This window comes from Terrapene carolina, unplaced genomic scaffold (assembly GCF_002925995.2).
Source record: "Terrapene carolina triunguis isolate 2854851 unplaced genomic scaffold, T_m_triunguis-2.0 Scaffold33356, whole genome shotgun sequence".
NCBI lineage: Eukaryota > Metazoa > Chordata > Testudines > Emydidae > Terrapene > Terrapene triunguis.
The window spans coordinates 1,881,611-1,907,589 of record NW_020697707.1 but is presented as its reverse complement, the minus strand read 5'-3'; the positions used below and the strand labels follow the sequence as shown (position 1 = coordinate 1,907,589).

Below are 25,979 nucleotides of genomic sequence, written 5' to 3'. Positions count from 1 at the left end.
TTTAACATTCTCATTCCAATCAAAATTGGAATAGGTTTAAAATAATTAATAGAGTACTATGAATCTTTACCAAGAGGTTTCTAACTATAAATAACATGGAAATGATTGTGCAAAATGTGTGCTATTAAAACCCCTCCACAATACGAAAACTATAAACTGTATTGCCAACAGAGGAAAAACAGGATTGTGTCCAGTTTTCATTAAAGGCCCAGGGATGAGTCTCAAAGATGGTCAAAGCTATGAAAGGAGTTTCATAAAATGAAAGACTGTGAAGACTATTATTATTTAACCTAAAAAGGAGGAAAGAAAAAACTGCATATACCTGCCTCACAACTGGTGTTTATTTTGTGCTATAACTTTTTCACTACATATTTTTGTGGTTTTCTGAATCCCCTTAATTGACCTAGTGCTAAACAACCACTGAACCACAGCCAATTTTGTTAGGACAATTCCCTGCATTGTTCACTCCTTTTCCCTAACTTGTGATTATTGGAAGCGGTAGGTGAGCACAATGAAATAATTTAGAATGAAAAACCTTTTTCAATTTAATTTTTACATTTAAAACATTACAAGTATAAATCTATTTTAGGGTCCAATCGTGTCGGTGTGGATATTCCTTCCTTCTTCACTCAACCCTGCAGCACCACCCTTTCCTCTTCCCTAGACATCATACAGGTCTCTCTTCATGGCCTGGTGTCCTTGTTGGAGGAGAGGGGCTGCCGACTGAATGGACCAGGTCGTATGGGTGGGTCAGGTGAGCACAGGGATTGCTCCTTCCTAGTGCACAGCTCATCCTAAAGGGGATGAATGGGAGGCCAATCCCGCCTCTCCACACCAGCCTTGGGTGCAGCAGGAAGAGTAATCTACCCCACACAGTGTGTGTAATCTCACTGGAAGCTGCCCTCTGAGATATAGTCCCTCATAGAGCTTCTCTTGGTGTGGTGCTGCCTCACACTACTCCCCAAAATGATTCTATGCCTTGAATGGCACAATCTGGACCTATAAAGGCCAATAAAATACAAGCAGTACCAGCACAGTGGAATATCACACCGTGCAGTGTAAAAGCCTTAGATATTACAAATACAAGCAAAAACCTTATTTTCTGGTGATGCGTCTCAGGAGTAAAGAGTTAGTGCATTTAATTTACTTTTCCTGATCAAAGCAGTGGTCTTAAGAATTGCACTTCTGAATATTGAGGCAAACGTGCTAATTAACCTTCTGGTCAAATGTGACACTTAGCCAACCTTAGTGATTACTCTCTTGTTTCCTACATAGGCAAATCGGTGGATAAGAAACAAAGAAATGAAATCTGGTTTAAAGATAATTAAGCTTACAGATGCTGGTTTCCTGCGTACTCTTGAGAATGCTATTAGATTGGGTTTACCTGTTCTTCTAGAAGAGGTATGTATCTTTTATCCATAAACTTAAATTATTATCATTGTATTTCTATCTCTTTTAATATGTTGGAATTAGTAGGAACATCGTAATCAAAATTTTCGTCTATGAACTTCAGTTTTTTCTGGCCACAAAATCCCAGAACCACTGCATAACATTTTCTACATTTTAGCTATATTATTTTTTCCAGAGAAATGTTAGCTAAAAATAACTGTTCAGTAAATATGGCTATTCAAAAAGCAAACCAAAAGCTCTCTCTAATTCACAAAAAAACTCCAGGAGAAATTCATCGTATGAGACAATAATCTAAAATATACATTATAGAGTCACAGGTTTTTGCTTTGTTTTTTTTCTTGAGAAACCTGCTTCTCATTTGGGTGGTATTTTGCCAGAGGAGATTTTTTAATCAGACAATATGTTTTTGAAACATTGAAAAAAGTGTTCTTACTTTCTGAAAAATCTACTAACGCTTTTTGTAATTTCGTATCTCTAAATGGCTTGGTGTACAAACATCACATCAATGTTATTTGTTAGTCCTGGAAGAGAGAGAGGGCCAGATTCTCTGTCCTATTGTGCTCTTGCAGTGCAAAGCAGTCTTAAATTTGGCCTAAGAGAAATGGTCTGAAGTAAATAGGATGAAATTCAATAAGAACAAATGCAAAGTACTCCACTTAGGAAGGAACAATCAGTAGCACACATTCAAAATGGGAAATGACTACCTAGGAAGGAGTACTGCGGAAAGGAATCTGGGGGTCATAGTGGACCACAAGCTAAATATGAGTCAACAGTGTAACGCTGTTGCAAAAAAAAGCAAACATCATTCTGGGATGTATTAGCAGGAGTGTTCTAAGCAAGACACGAGAAGTAATTCTTCCGCTCTACTCCGTGCTGATTAGGCCTCAACTGGAGTATTGTGTCCAGTTCTGGGCGCCACATTTCAGGAAGGATGTGGAGAAATTGGAGAAAGTCCAGAGAAGAGCAACGAAAATGATTAAAGGTCTAGAAAACATGACCTATGAGGGAAGACTGAAAAAAATGGGTTTGTTTAGTCTGGAAAAGAGAAGACTGAGAGGGGACATAACAGTTTTCAAATACATAAAAGGTTGTTACAAGGAGGAGGGAGAAAAATTATTTTTCTTAACCTCTGGTGATAGGACAAGAAGCAATGGGCTTAAATTGCAGCAAGGGAGGTTTAGTTTGTACATTAGGAAAAACTTCCTAACTGTCAGGATGGTTAAGCACTGGAATAAATTGCCTAGGGAGGTTGTGGAATTTCCATCATTGGGGATTTTTAAGAGCAGGTTGGACAAACCCCTGTCAGGGATGGTCTAGATAATACTTAGCCATGAGGCAGGGGACTGGACTAGATGACCTCTCAAGGTCCCTTCCAGTCCTATGATTCTATCATTCTAAGTGGCCAAATGGGGATTCCCCTGGCAGAGGGGAATTCCTGAGGTCGCTTTAATATATGTTGGGGGTGAGCATGGTAGTTCCTGGGATCATGGGACTCCCAGAGGTGATGTAAAGTTACTGTTTCTCACAACTCCTTCCTCTAGGGTCCTGTGGTTGGTGTAGCTGAGCTAGGCTTGAGGATTATGGATGTAGTACAAGTCTGTTATTTATTAGGCTAAATGCAAATTTTTTAAGTCATTTCCTATGGAAATTCGAATCTTTGAGGGTTTTAAGGAGAAATTTGAAGGAGGATAAATGAGGTAGCTCTATGGATATTTAAGGGGAGCTCCTCCCAAGGCATCATGAGAGAAAGCGTGAAGGTGCTTTTTTTAGAATTTAACAAGTGGGCAATGGAGGCTGGTAACATGAGGCGATCAGAGGTGAGAGTCGACATCTTGATAGAGAATGAGTGATAAGTTGGGGGGATAGGCTGTAAAGGCCCTCGAAAGTGAAGACAAGCAGCTTGTGTATGATGCGATAGAGAAAGAGAAGCCAGTGGAGGAATACAAAGAGTGGGGTGACATAATCAAAGTGACATGCTAGAAAAATGATCGTTGCAGCATCCTTCTGAATAGATATGAGCAGGACAAGATTGCATTTGTCAAGGCCAAAGAAAAGGATGTTGCAGTAATCAAGATGTGAGATGATGAGAGCCTGGATGAGGGTCTTAGTTGTATGGATGGATAGGAAAGGCCATATCTTAGAGATGTTATGCAGAAAGAATCTGAAAGATTGAGATAGAACCTGTATGTGCAGACCTAGAGACAGGACCAATTTGAAGATGGCAGCCACGTTATGGGCCTGAGTGACAGGCAGGATGGTGTTGCCCACAGTTAACAAAAAAGGAGATAGTGCAGTGGGCATGTGGAGAAAGATTCAGAACTCTGTTTTAGCCATGTTGGGCTTGACCTGATGGTTAGACATCCATGAGATGTCAGAAACATACTTCTTCGAGTGATGGTCCCTATGTGCATGGATACGTGTGTACACCATGCACCTGAGTTTGTAATTTTTTAGTAAGCAGTGTCCGTTGGTCCACACGTGCGCCTTAACTGTCCTCATGCTCCGAACAGAGTGTGTAAGGGATGGTGCGGACCAACACCTCTCCCATTCTTTCTTATCACCGCATGGTCTGAGTCGGAGTTCATACAGGTGGTCATATGGCACAAGGCATCTGGACCCTTTGAGAGTCCAGAATGCATATCAATTTACTAGATCTCAGGATAGTCCAAGTCTGTAATGCATTCCTTCCACTCATCCAATCCCGACATGTTCAAATAATGTCAACATAATAAGGACAACATAACAACTATCTTATATATAAACAAGTAGTGGGGAATGAGATCCCTTCCTTTTTGTATAGTGTCAGTTAACATCTGGAATTGGTGCAACCACCATCACATAACCCTTTCAGCAGCATGTTTACTAGGGGTTCAGAACTCCGTAGTGGACAGTCTCAGCAGAGATTTTTCCATGGACCACAAATGGGAGATTCACAATTCAGTTCTCAACAAGGTCTTCACCCAATGGGCAATGCTGTCCGGGGACCTTTTTGCCTCACATGTGAACAAGAAACTTCCTCTATCCTGCCTAGGCAAGGGCTCAAAGGGAGATACACTCCAGCTATCACAGAAGGATCACCTGAGTTATGCCTTCCCTCCCATTCCATTAATACTACAGGCCCCATGGAAAATCCATTAAGACAGAGCTCAAGTCATCCTCATTGTGCCTGACTGGCCAAGACAGTTATTGTTTACAGATCTACTGAAGCTCTCAGCTCAGCTGCCCATAAACGTCTGCCCATTTCTGGACCTTCTAACACAACACCAGGGCACTTTCAAGCACCCCAATCAGGAACCACTGTAGCCTGGTATTTGGATGGTCACTGGATGTAAGAGCACTTGTGTTCCAGAGTGATGCAATCCATCCTTAATCAAAGTAGGAAAGACTCTACTAGGATATGTTCTTATTCAGCTAAAAGAAGGTGTTTCTCCTCTTGTACTCAACAATACATTATCTCCAGAATCTGCTGGGTTCCCTGCTATCCTGGAATATTTACCCGTAAGTCTTTGGATATCTCATTTAGTTCTCTTCAGGTTCATTTAGCAGCAATCAGTGCTTTTCATCCTCCTGTTGATAACCATATGATCTTCATTCACCCTGTCAAACTAGATTTTTGAAGGGGCTTCTTTGACCCTTTCCACCACTGGTGAAGTTCGCACCCAGTGGGACCTCAATTTTGTTTTTTCATCTCTCAGCAGACCTCTCTTTGAACCTCGAGCCCATCTGACTATGAAAGTGGCCTTTCTAATCATTGTAACATTAGTTAGACAAGTCAACTAGCTGAAAGCATGCATGGTGGACCCGAGTTTCATAAGAGTCAAACCATCCACTTACTGGTATTTTTTCCAAAACCACATGCCTCTCAGATGAAGAAAGGAGACTGCATTCTCTGGATGTCTGAAGGGCACTGGCCACTTGATCTCTATTTCATCCTTCTGTGAAAGTGGCCTTCGCAGTGGCAATAACATCAGCCAGGATAGCTGTTGAATTACAGGCATTGTTAGCCAAACCACCTTATTATACCGTCTTTCATAAGGATAATGTTTCTCTGAAATCTCACCCTAAGTTTTTACCAAAGGTGGTTCCAGAACTTCAATTAAATCTATTCACATTGCTGTTGTTTTCCCTAAGCCACATGCAGAGCATGTAAAGCAGAGCAAAAGCTGCATTCATTGGATGTAAGCAGAGTTCTTTCATTCTATCTTGACAGAACTGCACACTTCAGAAAGTCTCCTAAACTATTTGTAGCACATAGAGGAAAGGACCAAAGGTGAAGCTGTCTCAGAGCAAACGATCTTTAATTGGATTTCCACATGTATCAAACTTTGTTATCAGGTGACTGGAAAGACTCTATCTGTCAAAATAATGGTTCATTTGATGAGAGCTTGGTCCACTGTGATGGCCGCTCTCAGGACATTTGTAAGGCAGCAGCCTGGTCCTCCATCCACACATTTACTCAGCAGTACGCAATTGTACAGGCTTTCAGAGACAATGCAAAATTTGGCAGACTTGTGCTGCAATCACTGTTCAACAACTCCTGGTACCCACCTTCAACAAGGGTCACTGCTTGTTGAGGGGGGTGGGGGAGAGTTCATCAGCAATAAAATATATGTATACAGCTCATCATTAGAAGTAGAGATGGTTACTTGCCTGCACAGTAACTGATGTTCTTCCAGATGTGTTGTCTGTATACATACTCTATGACCCAACCCCCACCCCCGCTACTCAGTCTTTGACATTGGGCTCTGTAGGCCGCAAAAGAACTGGTTTGTGGTTGAGGCAGCCCCTCCCTTTAAGCCCTCAGTTGCTGGTGTGAGGATGTGCAGTGGATGTGCGCACACCAACAGTGGAATGTGTATACAGTGTCCACCTCTCGAAGAACACCATTTACTATATAAATAAGTAACCATTTCTTCCCATAACATCTGCGTGATGAATTTCTGAACTGGCAACACTTTCAGTGCAACACCCTATTTTCTAAGAGAAGATTGTAATTTATATCCTCTGTCATTCTGTAGAAAGAAGTCCCTCAGCATCATACCTTCTGTCTGTTCATGGCCAAAGCACAAAACAAAAGCTTTAGCCCAGTCGGGATGTGTGTTTAGAAGCTCATACACACAAAGTATGATAAAGCACTCAGAAAATCACCTGTTTTCTTTCATTCACGATGTGTATGAGCCAGGGTCTCAAAATAGTCTCTGGATAGATAGTTAAAAGGTTTGTCAGGAAGGCATATACAGCTTCTGTTAAACCAGATATTTTTTTCCTATTCCATGTTATGCTCTGGTTCAACCAGAAGTTATTGGGTTAGATGCAGGCATTATTGGGTGAAATTCTATGGCCTGTGTTAGGCATAGTCAGACTAGATGATCACAGTGATCCCTTCTGGTCTTAAAATCATTGAATATCTAGCAGCCAGGTTTTGGGCAAAGGTCAATAGTAAACTCCGAAGAAACTTGCAAAGCCACAACGTGGGTATAACTCCTTTGTCTTTCATAAAGCACTGTAAGATAGCTCTTCAGGTGTTTGATGCATTTCTCCCCACCCCCCAAAAAGCCTCCATTTCATAGCACCTGAGCATGGATTATTTATCTTTATATTCATCTTTTTCTTTCCCTCCCTCTGAGAATCTTACTACTTGCCACATCCCTGAGTAAAGGGTCAGTGTACATGTTAGGATGCAGGATGGGAAAATTGTTACCTTTTTAAAATTATTTTCCTTGATTAACATCTTCACTAGTCTGTCACTCACCAAAAAAATACATACATAACTGAATGGCATGTTTGCTCTGGGTGCATGTTTCAAAATTCATTCAGACCTAAGTGAAGTTGAAGTTAGAATTTTACTGACATTAACCTTGTTTGAGAAATTATTTATATGGATTTGGGAGTACATGACGAGGGGCCCGGCCAAGTGAATAGGTTGCTAGGCAATGAGCTCAGCTGCCTAAGGTGCCACTGCAGAGGGGTTAGTACTGAATAAAGGACTAGTGGAGATATTAATAACAGAAAGGAAATGATCATAGAATACATTTTCCATTCTGCCTACCCAGAGTTGATTATGCCCTAGGTAGGAACTCAGTGAGTTTAAACTCAGAACTTTTTGAGTAAAATATCCCTCCCTTGAGCGTAAGATTTTATTGTGCTTGAATAATTCAATACTGAGTTAATTTTTAAACCTCAGACTTGCTACTAGGCCTGACTCAAACACCCTTTCCCCCCCCTTTCACAAGCACTGAAATCACCCATGACAAAGTGTCTGTGGCTATAGCCCATGTATCATGACAGTGGTGTCACAGAACTGTAGTTTATTTAGCAGGAATAACTGTCCAATTTGTGAGTTACCCAACAATTTCTTTTAAAGTGTAAGCAGCACATATAGTTAATTGTTCACGGATATATTAAGCCTCAGTTATAATATTTTCATTTGGCCCACAGACAGATATTTCTTGAATCCCATAGGCATGTCAGAGAAGCTATTCCTAGTTCCTCTGGCCCCAAGCTGTGACTTTAAGCAGTCAGTACACATGGACTCGAGACCAAGGTTCTGATTTGAGTAGCCGTCAGGATCAGTAACTGCAGGAAAGAAAAAGATAGGCATAAGTGAATTTCCACCAATGTGTCGTATGTTTGTCAGTTTTCAATACCAGAGGTAAAAATTCAATGCTGTATTCATTGGCATGATATATATGGCACTGGGATCTGATGATTCACAACTCCCTCGAAATTCAAATATATTTCTTTATTTTGATTGATTTTCTTACTTTTTATAAATGTGCCTCTTAAAAATCTGTATGCTCGTTTAAAAAAAAAAGAATCAGCAACACCATAATATGTCCTGTAGCTAATGGATAATAGAAAACATGGCTTTGTTTGCATATTAACAAATGTAAACAAAAAGTCCAAGAATTCCCAAGACACAATCATTCCTTTCAGAAAAGTGCAAGGTGAACACATATGCCCTGCACCTTGCCCTGAAAGTCAGCAGATCTGGAAGTGACAAAGGCATGAATAAATGTACTGAGAGCCATGTCCAAAAAAAAAGTCTCATTCTTCTCAATGAGCATACATGAAAAAAGCACTCTTGCCCATCCCTGCTATCTGATCATCCAGAAACAAACACGGATCCAATGGAACCCCCATATCTTCTTGTCAACTAAGAAAAAAATAGTCATATCCTCTAAACTAAGGGACAGATGTTATCCTTGCATTTTCCTGTGCCTGAATGCTATATGTATAGTCCTCAGCAAAGAATTTGATTAAGTGTGCTTAACTACTTTGCTAAATAGAATTGATGTAAGCACATGTTGAAGTCTTCTGTTGAATTAGGACCATAATTCTGCCCAGTTTACTGTTTCTGGTTCCCATAGTATAATGATTTTCTGTCTTGACTGTAACCAGTCAGAGATACAGGAAGAATGGGGCATCTGGGCCCATAACACAGATAATAAAGAGCAGTGAGAGTGGGCAAGAGAATCCCGTTATTGGACACAACACTGTCAGGTGCTGAGCACTCTCCAGCAAAACACTTAAAGCACATGCTTAAAGTTAAACTTAAGTGTAATACAGGATTGGGCTAGAGTGCTCAGCATTCTCCAGGATTGAGCCCGTTGAGTCTTAGGACGTGGGGGTGTATGGGTCCTTCCCATATTTTGATCACGTTTTGGAAATAACATTTTCATTACCATTCTGTTTCTAAAGGGACATGACTATTTTTTAAATGTCTCGTGCTTTTTTTTTTTTTTTGCTAATGTACCATAATGAAACGTGGTTGAACATATGGAAATTATGTACAGTGAGTTTGGAATTTTATGACCAGAAAAAAAGTTAGGCCCAAATCCAGCAAAGACCTTCGCATGTACATAACTTTATGTACCCGAGTAGCCCATTGACTTCAGTGTGACTATTCACGTGCATGAAGTTATGCATGTGTTTACATCGTTGTAGGATCAGGGCCTAGTTTTGTACTTTCAGTTCTCATGTAAGTAAAGAATATTTTCTTCTCTCTCTGTGTTTGCTTTAACACTGTCTAAATTCTGTTACATCACTGATTTGTGCTCTGAGAGAGTTCTGCAGTAAAACATGTAGGCTTGCTCCTGTTTAAAAAACAATGCATAATTTGGAGTGTATTTAATATCCATGGGATTTGAGCACATAACTCTGTTAGCTCCTTTGAAAATCCAGCCACATCCTATAACAAAAATTAGAAAAGCAGAGAATAATAAGTGAACAGAAGAATATCATTGGGACCATCTTTTTGTTCTGTGTTTGTTCAACACCTATCACAATGGAGTCCTGGTTCATGACTATGCTCCTAGCCACTACAAAAACAACGAGGCGTCCTTGTGGCACCTTAGAGACCAACACATTTATTTAGCCAATACAGTAATACAAATCATAAATAATAATAATTATTCTTCTCCTTGCATAAAGTGGAGAGTGTTTAATTTAATTTTGCATTTTAGTAATGAAGTATTTCAGTTACCAGCTACATGTAGAAAATACCTTAATCTGGTTTCTTTTTCTAAAGCTGAAGGAAATCTTGGACCCTGCACTGGAGCCTGTTCTTTTGAAGCAGACCTTTGTTTCTGGTGGAAGAATGCTTATTCGCCTTGGAGATTCTGACATTGATTATGACAGAAACTTTAGGTTCTACATGACAACTAAACTACCAAATCCACACTACCTTCCAGAGGTATGATGCAGCATTCTAAATTAATGGCATACAAATCATAATCAATATTACTAGAAGGACATTATCAACTTCTGTTGGCCCACATCATTACAGACCTTCCCATGGTATCTTTTATAATTAAAGTTTTAAAACAGGTGAACAGAAAAAAACCCATGTCCTTTCATTCCATGAGTGAATGTAGCACAGTAGAGTCCAACATGGTCATGCTAGTGTTTGTGAAAACGTTCATGGACTTATCGACCGTTCTGACGAAGAGAGATTTGCTCCTGCTGCACAGCATCACCAGGGTTGGGTCATGCCTCAGGGCTCAACCATTTTGTTGTGTCCCATATTGGAGGTTCAGAATACAGGGCCACTGGAATTGTTGGAATCCTGTATGTGGGATCTTCCAGAAGATCCTGCCACCTGGAGGGGAGAGCTCTGTCACATGCTTCTCAAATATTAACAACATGACAGCATGACTTCCAGTGAAGACCCTCATTCACTAATGGACAAGCTGTGTGGCCTATTTGAAGGACCTGTGGAGGGTACTCCTAATGGGCTTTCTTAGGAGATCCTACTGTCTGAAAAGGGATTGTTTCATTAGTGGTTCCTCTTAAAATCCGCAACTAGTGAGATCTTCCACAATCAACTCCCACCCAAAAACCCCACTGCAAAAAGGGTAGCACAGCTAGTAGGATTTCCTAGAAAATTTACAGATGTCTATCCCTTTCTAGACAGCTATGGGATCTAGCCAGATGCTGGATGGTGTAGGACTGGGTAACTGTGATGTAATTGCTTTGATTAAGGAGGTACTTGCAGGCAACTGATACACATTTTATTTCATAATTCTGTTACTTTATTTTGAGGTTCATATGGTCCTGTATTTTGTATTTATATGCTGTATCATCCAGTTTCCACACATAATATCGGCTGTTACTTTATTTTGAAAGCATTTTGAAAATCAAGCAATCTGTTGAAGTGCCTAACAGTAGAAACTCAGGTTTGAAAAGATGCACTGTCAGCTACATGGGCCAGGGTATAAGGAGACCTCCATTCGGATCCTGGTTCTGATGTTGACTTGGAGTGTGACAGTAACCAAGTCACCTAAGCCCTCTGTGTCTCAGTTAATTTGACAGTCACAGCAAATTAAAGATGCCCCAATAGGCCTCATGGTCTAAAGGACTAAGAACTGGGGTGGAAGCCAGGAATTTAGGAGTTCGTTCTATTCCAAAGTGTAGGCAACTGGTCATAATCATTCTTTGTTCTTCTGTAGCACTTTAAAGGCATGTTTTATTTATGTTCACAGCCCCCCAGGAGACAGACAACTGAATTCCTTTTCTTACTACTCTAGCTTTTAAGTCATTGCAGTAGGCTGACTTTCAGAATAGCTGAGCACCACAACATCAATTGAAGTCAATCGGAAATGTTGGTGCTCAGCACTTCTCCAAATCCAGCCCTGCATGTTTAGACCAGCTTGTGTGATTAGGCACTTAACTCTTGTCTGTATTTAAACAGCCACACACACCTGCATGCCACATCCTTCTTTAAGATCACGGCTTAAAAGTGATCACTGTTTCTTACTGTGCATGCCCCAGGCTACTTTTCAAATATTCAAGTCTTTTGTACTTTATAGCTATATTTTCTCAAACTTGCCATCCCTTATACTAGTCATTGCAGACTGGTTTCATGTGAAATTCCAAGTTTATAGCTAGGGCCTGTCACGGTGTGCACAGCCGGCCCCTCTTCTGAAGGCCCAGTTGCCTTCCCAAATAAGTCTAGGGAGACATCAGCTTTGTGCAACACCCATGTCCTTTATTCTTTAAGCATTTTCCCACCACCAGTGTCCAACTATATACAATCTTTACAGGTTTCTTGTCTATTGCAGGCTGGGTCAGTAACCAGCTAGAGGACTTCCACTTCCCTTTCTGACTGACCTCTCTCTCTGGCTGTCTCGCTCCTTCTGACTCCTTCCCAGCCTTTGTAGCTCCTGACCTATCAGGCTGGCAGGTGCTGCCAATTGCCAGGCGGACATAAGGCTTTTCATCCAGCCCCAATCGATCCCCTTTGATTGGGGCTGGCATGGCAGGGGCTGATTAGGTGTGTTTGCAGTAGCACCCTGCCACAAGACCCTACTAAATTCATGGTCCATTTTGGTCAATTTCACGGTGATAGGATTTAAAAAATCATAAATGTCATGATTTCAGCTATTTTTCATGGCTGTGAATTTGGTAGGGCCCTATTTATAGTTTCAGCCTTTTTTGAGCTATGCCATTGGAAATGATTACAAGAACAGTTATTGTGCAAAGTGAAAAACATACTTTTATTTCATCCTCTCATCCCTCCAAAAGTTTGATCAAACTCCCAAAAAATCACTTTTGGACATAAACCAACCATGTGAAATTTCAGCTCAAATGGAAATTTTTGAGTAAGTTGTGAACAGCTGTAAATTGAAGTTTAGATTGGAAAAGCCTTCTCAGCCATAACTATATCTTCACTGTGGGTGCCATTATTATTCTTAACTAAACTCCTTATTTTATTGTATTAACCTACATAGAAATAATTTTTGTCATTTGTTGTGTTTATTCTACAGGTGTGTATTAAAGTTACTATAATCAATTTCACTGTAACCAGATCTGGCCTGGAGGATCAGCTGCTAAGGTTTATAACTTTTATTCCCATTATTTATTTCACAGCAGTTGCTTTTAAATGTTTAAGGTGACACCCGGATAAAATGAACAAGGAAAACAATAAAGAAAATGTTTTTCCACATATTTATATAAAGTACCAAGTCACAATCACCAATAACTTAAGGACAACCTATTTCTTGCCTTAGTATGCATGTTTTCTAAAGCGTCTTATGCTGGGTTAGGGTATATCTAATTCTTTAAGTATTGTAGTAGGAATCATCTATTTGTAAAGTATTGTAATAGGAATCAGCTATTTGTAACTCAGGATACATAATTACTTACATTTTTCTAATACTGTGTCTAATAGGCTAGATTTAAAAGTCATGACCCACTATTTGACTTTAGGGGGAGCTGAATCAAGCCCATATAATGAGCGTTGAACATGCAGATGTGACATATGTGATATTGTTCGTATTAATACCAAATGACAATATCCTAAATTTACTCTGGGTTATAGGACAAGATCAGACCTGCATTGATTTTAAAGTGAGAAATATACCCAGAACATGGGGTTCTTCTTTGAGTGGGTGAAGACATGTATTACATTCATGTGTTCATGTCCAGTGCACTGAAGCCAGAGAACTTTGCTTAGCAGTACCCATTGGAGCAGCGCTCATGCCCTCTGTCCCTTGTAGCCCCTTCCCAAGCTATATAAGGGTGATGCTGCCCTGACCCCTGTCAGTTCCTTCTCTCCGCCTGTGGCTTGAGTCAGAGTGGTGTCTCACTTCATGTTCTTCATCACTTTGTGTTGGGTACTGATACCCACTTCAGTACCTCGCGTGTGTGTGTGATACCTCTACTCTAGATCACCTCTACTCAAAATGCCTTTGCGTGTACCATCATCGGTGCCAGTTAGGCCGGTGTGTTGGACTGCAGATGATTCAGGCTGTTTATTGGCTCCCCCTAGAGTAGCTCCTCCATTACTGACAGACAGCTTGGAAGGAACTTCAGGATCGAGTGCAGAAATGCCTTCCTCTCCTTTGCCTTTGCAGTACCACTCAGAGACTTTCAAGACCTCCTGGGATCACCATTGGGTACTGGGATTGGTTCCACTCCTGCAGTAGGGACAAAGCTTCCAGGCCTATCTCCTACTCGTCACTAATGTTGTATCCCTATCCACTGTAGCCTCCTAGGAATCCGTGGGTGGTTCTTCGTTCAGCGAGGTCCTGATCGTCGACTCAGTCCAGGACTAGATCACTTGTTCCTCAGATGGTCTCTCCAGGTGAGCCACCTGTGCGACAGCCACAGACTAAGGGGGCTTCCTCTGACCTGGTGCAACCTGATCCGTTGATTCAGTCAAATGTATTACTACAAGAGATTCCAGTAGTTCCACTTCCCTCTTCTACATCTTCACCAGATGATGCTACGTGCCTAAATCCGCTGTACTGGAGGATTTTAAATCTTATCAAGCGCTCCTGAGATTAACGGCATCGTCATTGGGTATTCAGGCTGAGTTTGTTCAGAAGAACGCCCATAAGTTAGTGGATATTCTTCAATCCTCAGCTCCTGAGAGAGTCACTCTTCCTCTGAATGAAGTGATATTGGAGCTTGCCGTATCTCTGTGTAGTACCTCAGCATCTATAACACCCATGGCTAAGCATACTAATAAGAGATATTGTGTTTCAAGGTTTCAAGTATTTTTTCTCTCATCCACCCTCTAATTCCCTGGTTGTGACTGAGGCAAATGAGAGGGTACGGGAGTGGAGATATAAATTTACACCTAAAGACAAAGAGTCTAAAAGGTTAGATTTGATGGGGAGAAAAGTATTTTCAACCTCCTTATTGCAAATATGAATTGCCAACCAGCAAGCGTGATTGTCTAAATATGACTTTGCAAATTGGGATGCCAAGTTACCAGAATTCTTCATGGAAGAGTTTAAGGCATTTATTGCAGAGGGCTATTTGGTGGCCAAGACGTCTTCACAGTCAGCACTGGATGTAGCAGATATTCCATGCAGATATGTGGCTTCAGCTATGATGATGAGGATGGCCTCATGGCTACAGATCTCTGGCCTAGCTCCTGAAGCTCCACAGACCATAAAGGACTTACCATTTGATGGTCAGTTTTTGTTTTTGAGAGAACTGATGAAACTTGACATTCTTTTAAGGACTCTTGAGCTACTTTACAGTCTTCTGGGGGTTTCTAGCTACACCACAAAGGGATGTCATTTTGTAGGTCAGCAATAACACTAGCAATGTCGCGCTGAGTGATACATTCACCAGTCATCCTACTCTGCTAGGCTGCAAGACTTCCCCAGAAAAGGACATCATAGAGGAGAAGATCTTCTGAATCTAGTTTTAGCCAACCAGCCTATCCTCCTCCATCTTCAGGGAGGCAGCCTGTTTGATTTTGTGATCAAGAGCAGCATACAAGTTGTGGATCTCCCACATCTCTTCATCTGCTTCCTGAGCTGCTGACTCAGCACCATGGTCAGGTTGTTCATCCAGTGCTGAGCAGTCTACACCTCACGGCATAGATAGTACATGGCTAGATGCGTAGGTAGGGCAATGCTTGGAAGCAGTTCAGAGGATCCTGCTTAATAGTAGAAAACTATCTACTTATTTGGTTTGGTCAAGATCTAAGGGAATTCAATCCATGTCAGCTTGTGTTCAGGACATTTTGGACAGCCTGTTATATTTGAAGTCCTTGGGTCTAGGTCTTAGCTCACTGAGAGTTCATTTGGTGGCAATCTCAGCATTCCATCCTCTGATCCAAGGAAAGTCGATTTTCTCAAACTCCATGGTAGTGAGATTGCTGAAAGATATTGTCCACTTGTTTCCACTTGTGAAGGAAATGGTCCCATTCTGGGACATTAATACTATGCTGTTGTCTCTCCTCTTGTGGCTATAACATCCATAATAAGAGTCGGCGAATTACAAGCCTTAATGGAAGAACCTCCATATAATCAATTCTTCAGAGACAAAGTTTCCTTAAGACCATACCCAAAGATTTTGTCCATGGTGGTTTCAGTTTTACCTTAACCAAGTTATTTACTTGCCTATATTCTTTCCGAAGCCACACTCAAATGCAAATGAGCAGCATGTCCAGATGTTAGATGTGAGGCTGTGCTTGACGTTCTATTTGGAAAGAACTAAACTATTTCATTCAACACCTTGACTTTTTGTCAAACAAAAGCTCAGCTGGTCTCCACACAGAGGATGTCCAGGTGGGTAACTTACGGGCTCACTCAATGAGAGCCCAACAGACATCTATCTCATTTCTCAGCGATGTTTCAGTATTGTACGTTTGCAGGGCTGCTACATGGTCTTCCATGAATATTTTTATCAAATATTGTGCTATTACCATGACATCTAGGTCAGATGCAAGCTTTGGGATGGCAGTTCTGCAGTCACTGTTTAAGTAGACGCTGAGTCCCATGTCGTACGTGTACTGCTTGTGAGTCACCTGAGTGGAATACACGTCTGTAACCACTTGAAGAAGGAAAGATGGTTTCTGACCTGCATTGTACCTGTTGTTCTTTGAGATGTGGGTGAAGACGTATATTGTACCACGTACCCTCCATTCCCACTGCATTGGAGTCTCCAGCCTTGGCTTTGAGTGCGAAGGAACTGAGCCCAGTCGGGGTAGTGCTGCTGTTAGATAGCCTGGGCAGGGGCTACTTGGGTCAGAAGGTGCCAGTACAGGTACTGCCCATACAGGTACTGCTAAGCAAAGTTCTCTGGCTTCAGTGCGCTGGGCACGCACACACCTGAGTGGAATACATATTTTCACGCACATCTCGAAGAACAACAATAACAATACAGGTAAGTAACCGTCTTGTTTGGGTGGATGGGGTCAGATGTATTTTGCTGTTCTGAATAACTGACTAACAATTATGTTTAAAATAACTATTACTATTTGATATTCTATCAGTTATATCTAGTTTCTTTACATATAGCTGTAAGTAACTGCATTTTTAAATTATAAAGAGTGATTTACATAAATATTTATCTTGCGGGTGTATCTATAAAGCCCCATTTCATCACATATCTTAAGCCTGTGCTTAACTGTAAGCATGTGAGTACAGTAATTCCTTTAAAGACTATGGAGTTACTTGTGCACTTAGATTTAAGCACGTGTTTAAGTGCTTTGCTGGTTCTGGGCCTCAATTTCTGTTCTGTTCAGATCCTTAAACAGTGCCTATCACCTTGTACCAATAATTACCTTACAGAGCAAGCCAAGATTACAACAGTTTACCATGTTCTTAAAGTAGGAAGTACCTGTGGTGACCCTGCGGTCACACTTAGCAAATAGTGACTTTTTAATATCTTCTGCAGTATTTTCCTATATAGTCAGTTAAAGAAGGTTATTGATCTTACACCTCAGCTAGGCAGTAACTTTCTGTTCCCCTGGGAACCTCATGGAGCTGCATGTTCCACGCCAGAGGGCCAAATCCCCTAACTTCCACTGCTGGACTTAGGGTGGGAGGGAAGCTTCTGCTCCCTCCCTGATCCTCAGCTTGGCCAGGAGCTGGATGGCCCTGATGTAATTTAGAGTAGCCTAAGAACTGCTGTAAATTACGTTGGCTCCTTTGACTTGGACTGCCAGAGGATATTACACTCTGGTTTCACTCCTAGACTGCTTAGTAACATCCCCTGTGCCACGTGGGGATTCTCCCTATGTTAGGGGAATCCATAATTGCTCTGCATTCCCATTATGCCACTGGAGAAGCACAGAAGGGATGGAGTGAGGGGCCAGGAGTGTTTGGGAAAATTTGTTGGAATGAACTGGATCACTAAACAAAAAAGCAGTGAGGGCAAGAGAGAACAGGTGATAAAGCTATTAACCAGATCTTCAAACTTCTTTTCTAGTGATGTTGTGCGACTGGAGAAACCTGAGCTTGAGGAACAAAGAACCCAGCTCATTGTGAGAATCAATGCTGATAAAAATCAGTTGAAAGCTATTGAAGACAAAATTCTAAAAATGTTGTTTACTTCTGAGGGAAACATCCTAGACAAAGAAGAACTCATCAACACACTCCAGGAATCAAAGGCAGGAGACTCACTTTTACAATACCTTGTTTTAATTAAAAATAAGTGATATCTCTAGGGCTGTATGAAATGTTACACAGGGAAAGAATTCTCAGATTTATGTTTCTCCTTTATACATTGACTTTTACACATCCACAGTTCTAAAATAATAGGCCAAGCTTTCAAAACCCAGACCCATGTAATGCAGTTAGTCTGACTTAGGGGTCATGTGTCCCAATATAAAACCATTTTAAAAATCTAAATGAATTATATCCAGTAGTTTCCTATCTGTTGTTTTTGTTAATATTTTAATATTGTAGATTAGCATTTTAATATTGTAGGTTGGCTAGGCAATATTTAACTCTACAAAATTCTTGCTTGTTTGTTACTATCATAAAAATATTCTGCTAATGTGGTTGCCATTGTGCTTCGGCAGCACATATACTAAAATTGGAACGATACAGAGAAGATTAGCATGGCCGCTGCGCGAGGATGACATGCAAATTCGTAAAGCGTTCCATATTGGGGGGGGGGAAGGGATAGCTCAGTGGTTTGAGCATTGGCCTGCTAAACCCAGGGTTGTGAGTTCAATCCTTGAGGGGGCCATTTAGGGATCTGGGGCAAAAATCTGTCTGGGGATTGTTCCTGCTTTGAGCAGGGGGTTGGACTAGATGACCTCCTGAGGTCCCTTCCACCCCTGATATTCTATGATTAAAAAGTCAGAATTTGGTAATAGTTACCACACTGTGTATGAGATACCACAATAGTAGTAATACCTCACAATCTCCCCTTACACTTACAATAGGGAATAGCTGTTAACTGTGTGGAATCTGTTGGCAAATGCTAACTTTACTGGTTGTCACTCTAAGTATATTTGGCTCAAGATTTTTTCTTTATGAAAAAATAGTTTTCTTCTTTAAAGAATTCATGTGCGATAATTATGTAGCAGTTTCACTTTGCTTATCAAGGCTAGGTTCAGCTACACTTGTTCATATTGAATTGTATCTTACTCCACAAGTAATCCCACTGAAGTAAATGGGAGTCTGCCTAATTGCTCCCCAATGTGAATAAGGACTATGCAGTCTTACCAAATGGGACTGTTTGCAAAGTAAGATTCTACTCAGTGTGAAAGCCGCAGTAAAGATCTAGCTGTGAATTGTAGAATTCCTTAGGTTGGCCTCGTTCTTAATGGACAAATGTCTGCTTTACAAAAACCACAGTCCCAGTTGGTCAAAGCTGGCCCTCTAGTTGGTGGTCTCAGCCACATATTGAACACGCCACGAAGAATGAACTACCATTTCACTCCGAAAGATGGTCCTTTCGAGTCAGGCCTGAGACACACCAGATGGGTAGTGTGGGGAAGCTCGCACTACTGTTACCCTTGTAGTATCAGTACAGTGCATAATTTGGGTTAGGAAAAATGTAACCAATCATTCTAAACTCTTTCTGGCTGATTTTGGCCCATAACATTCACATTCTCAAAAGTGTAATAAATTAAAAGCCGGAAAATCAGACCCATCTGTTATACATTTATTTGCATGTAGAGTTTTGGAATAGTCATCTACATTTAGGGGCAGCGCTTCAGATGGGGTAAATTGGCATAGCTTCATTGAGGCTTAGGAGCCGGCCCATAATTTCCAGCAGAGTGTAGGCCATCATTCTAGAATGATGTTAAGCAAACCTCTTTTTCCCATTCTCTCCAGCTCTCCAGCACTGAGGCTGATAAGTTGCTTGCTTTGTGTATGGTTATATTCTTCAATTAATTATTTGGTAAACATTCTAAATATATTTTCCTCTTTCTTTTTTTCCCTTGTCATAATTTTTCATGATCTTCTGGGATACTGCCTCTGCTAAAAACCTACCAGTTATTCTTGGGGGTGTAAACTGGTGTTGTTGACTAATGACACTGTCAATATAAGTTACAAAATGCAGCGTAATACATTGATTTGCATAAATGCTTAACATTTCATTTTAAATTATCAAAGGAACTAATATTCTCTTCTAAAAGTATCCAATAGTTAAGACATAACCAAACCTGGATCTTGAGTTTCTGGTTTGTGACAGATAAAAGTTCTCTGTAGTTCTTGGAATAGAAGAATGCCTCCCTCAGCATGAGATGGCGCTTACATGTCTTTGGCGAGTGATGCATAAAATTACACCAGTGCCACCAACATCAAATGAGGAGCTTGCTCCTTGTGCTCCGAGCTTTCTCTCTCATGAAATGTTTTCTAAAATGCTATTAAAACTTGTTTCTTTTAGGTTACATCTGGTGCCATTAAAACAAGGCTAAAAGAAGCAGAATCTACTGAAGAGAAGATAAACACTGCTCGTGAAAAATACCGCCCTGTTGCTACTCGAGGGTCTGTCATGTACTTTGTAATTGCAAGTCTGTCAGAGATTGATCCCATGTATCAGTTTTCCTTAAAATATTTTAAGCAGGTTAGTTTCATTTTTCTTTGAAGTAAATAGCATTTAGTATATGAATACAAATAGTTATATATAACAGGCAGCAAAATTTAAGCCTTTAAGAAGTGTTTTTTCATTACACCAAAAAAGAATTCATTCTGTTTCTAATTTTAGATACATTTGGAAAATTAGTAATGTTATAAAACTTCCAAATATGATTCTAAGTACTGTTTCCAAATTTAGACATACATTTAGGTGTCTAGAGATAAGTTGTCTGATTTTCAAAATTGCAGAACACCCAGAGACTCTACTAAAGTCAAGAAATTTAACATGATGGTCGACACCTCTTAAAATCACTGCTGTTTAGGTGCCTGAATTTAAATAACCGAGTTTTATATTTAATGTAAGCGATTTTTCCAGCGTCTCACAAGAAGTCTGCACCCTGAAGAGTACCTGTCTCTTCAAAGTTAGCTTATTTTTCTAGTTCAATGGTTCTGAAATTTTGTAAGCCACAACCATCATATTAAAGTGAGTTTATTTTCTCATCTTATCTTCTTACTGTTCTCTTAATATTACTTCTTGAAAATTCCATGCACTATAGTGGTTGCAGAAAAAAATGGGAATCATTACTGAGAGGTTGGGAGGAGACATGCTCCGCGTATGAGAGGATCTCTCACTTAAGAAGTATTGTATAATATGACATAGTTTGAGAATCATTGTTCTAGTCCAGTGAATTAATCTAGAAGTGTGCTGTTATTAACAATTAGAAATAAGCTCATCAAAACTGTTTGTTTTTTTTCTTGCAGTTATTTAATACAACTATTGAGACTTCTGAAAAGAATAATAATTTGCAGCAGCGCCTGGCAATACTGCTTAGCCAGACTCTCTATGCAACTTATACCAATGTTTCCCGCGGCCTTTTTGAACAACACAAACTCATCTACAGCTTTATGCTGTGCATTGAGATCATGCGGCAGAGAGAAGAACTTACCGATACAGAATGGAACTTTTTCCTCCGGGGCTCTGCTGGCTTAGATAAGGTGCACTTGGAGTAGATTGATGATAAACAAAATAGTAAATGATCATATATTTTTGGTTTTGCAAAGCAATTTGTAGATATTGAAAGGAGGTTGGTGTCTACATTTGTCTTTACAATAGTGACTTTGGTGACTTCTAATTATGATTTTCCATCATGTGATATGATACATTTTGAGGCATGAAACATTTGAACAGTTATTTTAGATATTTGTTACTTATTGGTTACAGTCAAAGAAAGCATCATTATTCAGGACAGCATTTAAACATATACTTAATTTTAAGCATGTCAATGGGACTTAAACACATACTTAAAGCTGAGCATGTGCTTAAGTGACGTTCTGAATAAGAATGAATTTAAGATCATGCTTAAATGCTTTTCTGAATTGGGGCCACTATTAATAAACTTGTTTCTTGTGCAACTTTCACATTTTGACTATTAAAAATAGTCATATATTTGTTGAGCTTGTATTTACCACCTTCTTCTTTCATATTTTCACTGATCCTTTCATCTTTCCAACAGCAACGCCCTGCTAAGCCCGATGTTCCATGGCTCGAAGACACCACATGGTTTATGTGTTGTGACTTAGAGGAAACACTCCCGTGTTTTCAAGGAATTCAGAATGACATACTGTCCACACACATTTTCATTAAATTAGGTAACATGATAAATAAGAAAGTGGATTGGAAAAGCCATTTTGCTTCTACCAAACCTGTGCTTCAAGGAGGGTTTTCTACACTGATTCTACTTATATTTTATCAAACCTATTTTTGAACAGCTTCAGAAACAGTAACTCAGCCACTGCAGCAAGCAGTTTATTCAAAGCCTTAAGACATTTATGTGTACTTTTCCATTTTCCCTTTGACATGACGACTCCTTTTCCTGTTACTCTCATTTACACTCTCTGCTGGGGGACTTGGCAGTGATCTTCTTTCAACAGGCTGGAGCTCCCCACATTGGAAGAGTGGGGACAGCAGCAGGGGAGGCCCCCTATCTCTGCCCCACAAGGGGCAGTAGGGGTCCTCCTGACTACTTGGGAGAAGCAGGGCAACAGTATGATCCCTTCTCTCAGAACCAACAGTGCCCCCCTCTTTCTCCCAGTGATGCAGAGGTAATAGCCAGGAGGCCCCCCAGTAGTCTACCCCAATAGCCGAAATGTATCTGCTTTATTGGAAGAGTGGGCTGGGCCTGCTGCACTACTCTCCTTCCACACACACAATCTTCTGCAGCAGTGATGTTGACCCAGCCCCCCAAATCCGTGATACTGCAGGAAAAACCTGATTAAGATGAATGGGGCAGCTTACCCCTCTCAGTGCTATTGTTTTAGGCTCTCTGCAAGCTCTGGCAGACATCTCAGTTACGCTTGGGTCACCTTTTCAGGCTTTTCTTTGAAACCATGAGAGATAGAAAGCCACTTACAAAAAATTGAAGCTCAGATTCTGCCATAATTATGTGACAGCAGGAGCCTATCATGCCTATGCCTTAATCCAACATTGTCTGTCCCCAAAATAGAATCCTACAGCTGGTCACACAGTCACCATGATTGCATGCAAAGAGCCAGTTAGACCTTTAACTCATGTACAAAAGAGAGCCTTTGCCTTTTTGAAAATTTGCTCTTACATATCATCGTACCATTGTGAACGGTTTGTGCTTGGCAAATTCTAAATTTAAGACACTGCTAATGACAACGTCATTTGTAGGGTGCCTTGAAATTCGTGTCAACCCAGAAACGTCGGAAACATATGATTCTGAACCCGCCCCTTCTGCAGAGCAAACTGAAGAAGAAAAAAAGGAAGGCACAATGAAAGCTTCCTGGGACACAAGACTGAGCATGTTTCAGAAATTAATTATTGTGAAAAGCTTTATGGAAGAAAAGGTAAAATCCAATTGCACAGAAATTTACATCCACACCAAAGCTACAAGCATTTGCTAAATTGTGTCATTTGGATGTTGGCTTGAAGAGGGGATGATGCAGAGATGGACCTTCCCAATGGAAGCTTGGATCTGTATGGAGAAGAGGGCTAGACTGGTCTACCCCTTCCCTAGCTTCTTTGGGACTGTGTGAATCTGCCGCAAGAGCGATGTCTGTACTCTTCCAAGTAGAGGGACTGAGATTTGTGACTGGCCCATGGGTGGCAGGATGGAGAGGGTCCTTGTACCAGTCACAATCTCTCCCTTTGTAATTAATTTATATTTACTAGAGGTCTGCTGCAAAGTCTGTGAATTTAAGAGTGCAGTGGGAAGTTTGACTTCACAGGGGCTACTCACATGCCTCTGTGGACCATGGCCAGTTCTAGTTTGCCAATGATCTTATCCAAACTTTTTGGATGTTGAATCAAACTTTTTGAAATGCCCCTAGTACTAACTGAGGCATGTTTGAGTTAACAGAATGCAGTGAATGTTTTCTTTTTATGGGTTTCGGGAGGTGGTTGCTTGAAGGGATGGTAATGATTTTGAACTTGGAAGATTGATGATTTTCACCACTGATTAATTAGTCTTTGTTATTTGTATTTGCCCCAGTGAGGACTGGGCCTGATGGTACTGTACAAAGACATACAAAGGCCTGGTCTACACTACGAGTTTAGGTCGACTTTAGCCGCGTTAAATCGAATTAAGCCTGGACACGTTCACACGACGAAGCCCTTTCTTTTGACTTAAAGGGCCCTTTAAACCGGTTTCTTTACTCCACCTCCGACGAGGGGATTAGCAATAAAATCGGCCTTAGGGGGTCGGAATTGGGTGTGTGTGGACGGAATTCGACGTTATTGGCCTCCGGGAGCTATCCCACAGTGCTTCATTGTGACCGCTCTGGACAGCACTCTCAACTCAGATGCACTGGCCAGGTAGACAGGAAAAGCCCTCGAATGTTTGAATTTCATTTCCTGTTTGCTCGGCGTGGAGAGCACAGGTGACCACGCAGAGCTCATCAGCACAGGTAACCATGATGGAGTCCCAGGATCGCAAAAGAGCTCCAGCATGGACAGAACGGGAGGTATGGGATCTGCTCGCCATATGGGGAGACGAATCACTGCTGGCTGAACTCCGAAGCAGTAAACGAAATGGCAAAATATTAGAAAAGGTCTCCAAGGCCATGAAGGACAGAGGCCATAACAGGGACGCACAGCAGTGCCACATGAAAATTAACGAGCTAAGGCAAGCCTACCACAAAGCCAGAGAAGCAAACGGAAGGTCCGGGGCAGAGGCGCAAACATGCCGCTTCTACGCGGAGCTGCATGCCATTCTAGGGGGTGCAGCCACCACTACCCAACCGTGTGCTATGACTCCCTCACTGGAGAAACACACAGGGAAGCGGGTTCGGGGTACAAGGAAGATGAGGATAGAGAAAATGTAGATAGCTCACAGCCGCAAGGAAGCGGAGAAACCGGTTTCCCCAACAGCCAGGATATGTTTATCACCCTGGACCTGGAACCAGTAACCCCCGAACTCACCCAAGGTGTGCTCCCAGACCCTGAGGGCACACAGGGGACCTCTGGTGAGTGTACCTTTGTAAATATTACACATGGTTTAAAAGCAAGCGTGTTTAATGATTAATGATTAATTTGCCCTGGCAATCGCAGCCAGTACAGCTACTGGAAAAGTCTGTTAACGTGTATGGGGATGGAGCGGAAATCCTCCAGGGACATCTCCAGAAAACTCTCCTGGATGTACTCCCAAAGCCTTTGCAAAAGGTTTCTGGGGAGGGCTGCCTTATCCCGTCCGCCATGGTAGGACACTTTACCACGCCAGGCCAGTAGCACGTAGTCTGGAATCATTGCATAACAAAGCATGGCAGCGTATGGTCCCGGTGTTTGCTGGCATGCAGACAACATCCATTCCTTATCACTCTTTGTTATCCTCAGGAGAGTGATGTGTAATGTGAACAGCAAAATTTAACGTGAAAGAGTGTACCCATTGTTCTCTAAAATGTGTCTTTTTTAACCACCTCTCCCTTCTCCTCCACCAGCTGCAAATGTTTCTCCTTCACAGAGGCTAGTGAAGATTAGAAAGAGAAAACGTAGGACGCGTGATAACATGTTCACAGAGCTACAGATGTCCTCCCACGCTGACAGAGCACAGCAGAATGCGTGGAGGCAGTCAATGACTGATTACAGAAAAGCACAATATGAACGAGAGGAGAGGTGGTGTGCTGAATCGCGGGATGAACAGAGCAAGTTGTGGGCTGAAGATGATAGGTGGCGTCAGCTTGCAGACAGAAGGCAAGAGTCGATGCTCCGGCTGCTGGAGCATCAAACTGATATGCTCCAGCGTATGGTTGAGCTGCAGGAAAGGCAGCAGGAGCAGAGACTGCCGCTACAGCCCCTGTATAACCAACAGCCCTCCTCCCCAAGTTCCATAGCCTCCTCACCCAGACACCCAAGAACACGGTGGGGGGGCCTCCGGCCACCCAGTCACTCCACCCCAGATGATTGCCCTAGCATCAGAAGGCTGGCCTTCAATAAGAGTTAAAGTTTTAAACTGCAGTGTGTCCTTTTCCTTCCCGCCTCCCCCACCCATCCCGGGCTACCTTTGCAATTATCCCCCTAGTTGTGTGATGAATTAATAAAGAATGCATGAATGTGAAGTAACAATGACTTTATTGCCTCTGCAAGCGGTGCTCGAAGAGGGAAGGGGAGGGTGGGGTGGTTGGCTTACAGGGAAGTAGAGTGAACCGGGTGGGGGGGGCGGAGGGTTCATCAAGGAGAAACAAACAGAAGTTTCACACCGTAGCCTGGCCAGTCACAAAACTCGTTTTCAAAGCTTCTCTGATGCGCACCGCGCCATGCTGTGCTCC

At 41.5% G+C, this 25,979-nt stretch overlaps 1 protein-coding gene and 1 non-coding gene across 2 annotated transcripts in view; both read left to right on the top strand.

Annotated features, from left to right (window-relative positions):
• LOC112110888 (dynein heavy chain 6, axonemal) overlaps positions 1 to 25,979 on the top strand; it is a 181,768-nt gene that overhangs the window by 108,371 nt on the left and 47,418 nt on the right. The window contains exons 54-61 of the mRNA XM_026663340.1: positions 1,276 to 1,401; positions 9,941 to 10,105; positions 12,678 to 12,745; positions 17,587 to 17,767; positions 20,005 to 20,184; positions 20,958 to 21,191; positions 21,710 to 21,845; positions 22,957 to 23,063. Of these exons, the coding sequence (XP_026519125.1) occupies positions 1,276 to 1,401; positions 9,941 to 10,105; positions 12,678 to 12,745; positions 17,587 to 17,767; positions 20,005 to 20,184; positions 20,958 to 21,191; positions 21,710 to 21,845; positions 22,957 to 23,063 (1,197 nt within the window). The remainder of the gene's footprint in view (positions 1 to 1,275; positions 1,402 to 9,940; positions 10,106 to 12,677; positions 12,746 to 17,586; positions 17,768 to 20,004; positions 20,185 to 20,957; positions 21,192 to 21,709; positions 21,846 to 22,956; positions 23,064 to 25,979) is intronic.
• LOC112110889 lies at positions 18,170 to 18,272 on the top strand. Its single transcript, XR_002908443.1, has one exon. It is a non-coding gene; the product is annotated as a U6 spliceosomal RNA (small nuclear RNA).